Source organism: Electrophorus electricus, unplaced genomic scaffold, assembly GCF_041902795.1.
Source record: "Electrophorus electricus isolate QZ-2024a unplaced genomic scaffold, ASM4190279v1 Scaffold356, whole genome shotgun sequence".
NCBI lineage: Eukaryota > Metazoa > Chordata > Actinopteri > Gymnotiformes > Gymnotidae > Electrophorus > Electrophorus electricus.
Genome location: NW_027658645.1, coordinates 20,712 through 26,625, shown reverse-complemented (window position 1 = coordinate 26,625; position 5,914 = coordinate 20,712). Strand labels below are relative to the sequence as shown.

The following is a 5,914-nucleotide window of genomic DNA, read 5'->3' as shown; positions in this document are numbered from 1 at the left end:
ACTCATTGGGATCTAAAACTAGACTAATTTTTTACCTGTATGAAATCCTTCTCCTACTGTAAAATTATTCTTTTGGAGCAAGGTGTTTCATGTGTCAGTGACAATATGTAAGAAAGGAACCATAGAAAGCATATAATTTATTCATCCATGTAGATGGCACCTAGTATTTTAGTCCACTTGGTGGCATCATTTCATCAATTTACGCCATGTGATAGGATTAATTAAAATTGGGTGCCAGATATTTACAAACAGTTTTTTTTTGTAGTTTTGACTTCGTTTGTGTCAGTGATTTTCTGCTTGGAGAGCTTTCTTCCTGAGCCTGAGCAGTGTTTTGTGGCCTTTTCCTGAGCCTGTGTTCGGCGTGTTAGGGTGTACTGATGGTGGGGCCCCCTGGCACAGGGAAGACCATGCTGGCTAAAGCGGTAGCTACAGAGTGTGGCACCACGTTTTTTAACGTGTCATCCTCCACACTCACTTCCAAGTACCGAGGGGAGTCAGAGAAGCTGGTCCGCCTGCTCTTTGAGATGGTAAGAGAGGTTGTCTGCATCAGCGACTACAAGCCAATTGGTCATATTTCTCTTTAAAAAAAAAAAATTATGTGTAATTTGGGAATTCAATTTGAGGCAGATGATATGCTGGCTCAAACGTAGGCTTTTAATTAAATGAGATTTCTTAAGCCTTTTATTCAAGTAAAGAACGATGGGAAGGAGGTCAGATCAGTTTGAATTTGGTCCTCTCGGGATCCTCCCATAATGCTGTGTTTTTACAGGCTCGATTTTATTCACCTACCACCATCTTCGTTGATGAAATTGACTCTATTTGTGGGAGACGTGGAACATCAGATGAACACGAAGCGAGTCGACGTGTGAAGTCTGAGCTTCTGGTCCAGATGGATGGTGAGAGAGAGGGAGAGAGACCAGCAAAGAGAGATTTGGATTTAATTACAATTTCAATCATTTTGTGAACCTAACTCCCAGTAAATCACATTCAGGTGTAGGGGGCACATTAGAAAATGATGATCCTTCTAAAATGGTTATGGTTCTGGCTGCTACTAACTTCCCCTGGGACATCGATGAAGCGCTGAGAAGGAGACTGGAAAAGAGGATCTATATCCCCCTGCCCAGTGGTAACATCAAATGCACCCTCTCTCTCTCGCTCTCGTCTCACAGTCTTGCACACGTGCGCACACCCCCCCCCCCCCCCCCCCGCTCCCTCATACTACTGCATATCATATGAACAGTCTTTGCTTCTCCAGTTCACCCACAGACATCCCACTCCTTGACAGAGCACATATTTGTCTCCCTCCATATGCTCCATTCATGGGTTACAGAGTCAGTGGTTTTGTGTTACACTCACTCACTCACTCACTCGGGTAATTCACTAATGCTGATGACCACAATGCGAATAAGACTACTACTTTTTCTGTTTTTTGCTGTCCATTTTCAAAATAGATATGTAATCTATTTTGGATTTATTACCTCTAAAATACTGATTCCCTCTATTTTTGCATATTTACATTTAGAGCATTTTGCATTATAGCAACCCGAGTGAGTTACATATTTGAGTGCAACAGTGCGTCAAACCCATGCCCTTAGTGTTCTAGTACCACAACCAAGCTCATCTAACAGGGGAGCTACAGGAGCTATTAGTCACATCAGTTGGCTTAAAATCCTCTTACAAAAGGGAAACAAAAGCAAATGAAATTTTTTTTTGTCTCCCATGTGTAAAAGAACCCCTTCACTGCTTTACCCAACCAGCTGTTCCACCTTTAGTATCAACATCTGCAACCCAGAACTTCCTATAACTGCAGATAATTCTTTCACCTTGCTTTAAGTTAGCTGCATTTGAGAGCTTTTGTGCATGAAGCGCCCATTGAAGTTCCTGCTACAGAGTATCAATGGGATTCAAGTCAGGACTTTGATTAGGCCACTCCAGAGCCTTAAGCACACCAACATCTTAGAACACTTGGCATAGTTGACCTGAGAACACTTGGCATAGATGACCTGAGAACACTTGGCATAGGTGACCTGAGAACACTTGGCATAAGTGGCCTTAGAACACTTGGCATAGGTGGCCTTAGAACACTTGGCATAGGTGACCTGAGAACACTTGGCATAGGTGACCTGAGAACACTTGGCATAAGTGGCCTTAGAACACTTGGCATAGGTGGCCTTAGAACACTTGGCATAGGTGGCCTTAGAACACTTGACATAGGTGACCTTAGAACACTTGGCATAGGTGACCTTAGAACACTTGGCATAGGTGACCTGAGAACACTTGGCAGAGGTGACCTGAGAACACTTGGCAGAGGTGACCTGAGAACACTTGGCAGAGGTGGCCTGAGAACACTTGGCAGAGGTGGCCTGAGAACACTTGGCAGAGGTGGCCTGAGAACACTTGGCAGAGGTGGCCTGAGAACACTTGGCAGAGGTGGCCTGAGAACACTTGGCATAAGTGGCCTTAGAACACTTGGCAGAGGTGGCCTTAGAACACTTGGCAGAGGTGGCCTTAGAACACTTGGCAGAGGTGGCCTTAGAACACTTGGCAGAGGTGGCCTGAGAACACTTGGCAGAGGTGGGCTGAGAACACTTGGCAGAGGTGGGCTGAGAACACTTGGCATAGGTGGCCTTAGAACACTTGGCATAGGTGGGCTGAGAACACTTGGCATAGGTGACCTGAGAACACTTGGCATAAGTGGCCTTAGAACACTTGGCATAGATGACCTGAGAACACTTGGCATGATAATCTTATAGTTTAATGCCATGTTTTATGTGAGCGAGTCCAGCAGTTCTTGACATGTTCGTCTGGTTTTGTCTGTCACATACTCGATGAGTTGTCGCTGCATTCTTATTTTGGAAGGTTGGTCACTGCTGGGCAGACTCACCACTGTTCCAGGATTTCTCCATTTGGAGATAATAGGTCTCGCTCTGGGTTGCTGGAGTTCCAGAAACTTAGAGATGGCTTTGTATTCCTTTCCGGAGGAATATATTTCCATAACTTTATCTCTTGCAGAATTTCTTTTTATCAGGGCAAAGTATGTGTGCTTGTTGAGAACTTTTAGCCCGTTTAATATTACTGGAAAATCCAAATGATATTTAGGTCCAGTAGCGCTAATCATGCTTCATGTGTAATCTAATTAATCCTAATTAAAATATCATTCCAACTAAAATTTAGTTAATTCCTTTATTCAGCGACTATGGGAGAAATTACTTTTTCTCATGGCCAGTTGGTATAGGATGGATTTTCATCTGTATTTGAGAGTTTATTTGTTTTCTTTGTAATATAAAATTTTATTTGCAGATCTTAAACAATGAATGAATGAATGAGGGAAGTTACACTTGCATCGCAAATTTCTTAGAACCCAAGGACACTTTACAATCAACCCACAATTAAGTGTGACAAGTATGCAAAAATAGGAAACGATCATGAGGGGATCACAGAAATTCAGCGATCAAGTCCTCAGTGAGCAGAGTGAGGTTTGCTGGAACAGAACGGGGAGGACGTGAAGGTGTGTGGTGCAACGCTGTAGTGACCGAGACTTCCCTCTCCAGCAAAAGGACGAGCGGAGCTGCTGAAGATTAACTTGAAGGAGGTGGACGTGGCTCCAGATGTCGACCTGGCCGTCATCGCAGAGAAGATCGAGGGCTACTCTGGCGCCGACATCACAAATGTCTGCAGGTACTCAGGAAACGGCTATAAGTCATACATTGTCCCAGACATAGCATCGCCTTTGTGGCGATTGCTTAATTCTTGTTCCTTAAAGAGATATTTCGCTCTTGCCTTAAAGATTTACTTAAAAAAAAAAAAGAAAATTATTGGAATATGTTTGTCATAGTGATAGCAACTGAATTGTCCAGCTTGTTTTTATTACCAAGCATGGAAGTTAGGCTACAGAAAAATAAGGTTAACGGACTAATCCTCTGGTGGGTTGATAGCTTGGATTCCAGCTGGCGTTTCGTTAACATCCATGTGACTGCAGGAATTTCACCATCCTTTGGGGGGGAAAGGGAAGCAGAACATTTATTTTTAACTTAATTCAAATTAATTCAGTAGATGTGGCAAAAAGCACTTACCAGGCACTTTTTCTGGAACACCTACCCTGCGTCTTCTGTCAGCCTTTAATAAGTACACCTGTCTCATAGGGGCACAATGTACAATTTCAGAGTGTAATCATTTGTTCATGTTGCTATGCACAATTTGTCAGTCACCCTCTACCCCTTTTACCACTGGTCCACAGTACTGTTGCTACTGGATATCACTTAGGGGGTAGACCATTCTCAGCACACTAGTGACATTGTAATGTCAGCAGCAGGTTTTTTTGGTATGAGTCTGTCAGGTAATGTTTGTATACAGTGTGTCACTGCTGAGCTGAGTGTGGTCCTCCATTAAAAAGTGTTTAGCCGGGGTACAGGTAGTCTGTCGTAAGCCTTTCATCCATGGTCAGTTTCTCCAGACTGACTAATCAGAAACTGATCGATGGAGAACAGGGTTGACAGTAGCTCATAAATTGTATATGGGAACTACAGGGTTAAATGGCTAGCTATCTCTATTAATGCCCACAGATGGTAGGTAGCTGTTCCTAATATAGTGGCTGGTGACTGGTGTCAACACCTTACATCTTTTTATTGTGTTCTTTTCTCATGTAACATAATATTGTATATAGCATCCAGTGTGTATCCACCAAATCCGTTCCTGAACCTTTAACAAAAGCTGATTGTGTTGGTCTCTGCAGAGATGCATCCATGATGGCAATGCGTCGACGGATCCAGGGGCTGAGCCCGGAGGAGATCCGAGCTCTCTCCAAAGACGAGCTACAGATGCCCGTCACCATGGAGGACTTTGAGCTCGCACTCAAAAAGATTTCCAAGTCAGTCTCTTCTGCTGACCTTGAGAAATATGAAGCATGGATGAACGAATTTGGCTCTGCTTGATTCAGAGAGCTGGACCTCGATGATCTGAAGGAAGTGCAGTTTTCTGAGGGGTCTGGAAAACCTCAGAAATCTCTTGCATTTGACAGTTCAAATCAATACACTGAAGGCTAAAGTTTCTGCTCTCTCAAACGTACCGTTTTTGACATGGAGGACTCAGAGTGTGCAGTCTGTCAGTGTCCACCAAGATTTAGAGATCAAGAATGACAGCTCAGTGTTGCTAGTTCTTAGCACATTTATCTTATAAAAATGCACTAATTTTGTAACTTGAAACTGAAGCAGTTTTATCTGTTAGATTTAACATTGATTTTGATTTGATTTTATGATTCCATGATGTTTTAGTCAACCAGTTATAAAACATCTAGTCGGTCTAATTTGTTCTGAAAGTTCTTCTCTGTAAAACTAGACAAGGACAGTACATAATGATGGGTCTGAATTTGCTTTTGTAAATTGTTGGAGAACTGATTTGAAGGTACATGTATTGTGTTTTTGTGTTTATTGTGATTTTAATGACTGATAGTCATAATAAATTGTTTACATTCAAGCAGAATTTATTTTTATTTGTGTATTTAAGAAAAAAAATGTAACAATAGTCACATAAGATAAATATGATATGTTACATAAAAGGTCTCATTTCCGTCGTATTGGTTTTATAATTATCAAAGAGCATACCTAGAAACCATTACTTTTCAGATATTTGTCCAGTGCACACCAGTCATGGTGAGTGACCTACAGTGACAGGGGATTTGTCTTGCACTACTGCTGTTCCTTTGATTTATTTAATAAGATTTGATTATTTGCTTTGTGGGCATATCTTAAATTGCTTATATTGCATCCACTGTGCACGCAACAATTTGTGTAGGAAAAACATCGTTATCATTGTTCTTTTAAATCTTGAAATCCTTAAATATTTTTGTTTATATGTTGCTAGGTCTGTCTAGCAATGATACTTAATGTTTTACTTTATTAGCTTTATCATTTGTAGT

The 5,914-nt window shown here is 41.7% G+C and overlaps 1 protein-coding gene across 2 annotated transcripts; it reads left to right on the top strand.

Moving 5' to 3' along the window:
- The first annotated feature begins 10 nt into the window (after positions 1-10).
- Positions 11-5,472, top strand: LOC145655819 (katanin p60 ATPase-containing subunit A-like 1). Of its 2 annotated transcripts, XM_081709308.1 has the most exons (5): positions 13-527; positions 770-896; positions 992-1,126; positions 3,552-3,678; positions 4,733-5,472. In XM_081709308.1, exons 1-5 carry the CDS (start codon positions 378-380, stop codon positions 4,929-4,931), a joined length of 738 nt encoding a protein of 245 aa, XP_081565434.1. In that variant the 5' UTR covers positions 13-377; the 3' UTR covers positions 4,932-5,472. The 2 variants fall into 2 exon arrangements, with proteins under 2 accessions (XP_081565435.1, XP_081565434.1); XM_081709309.1 differs by lacking the exon at positions 992-1,126 and having other exon boundaries at positions 11-527.
- The last annotated feature ends 442 nt before the right edge of the window (positions 5,473-5,914 follow it).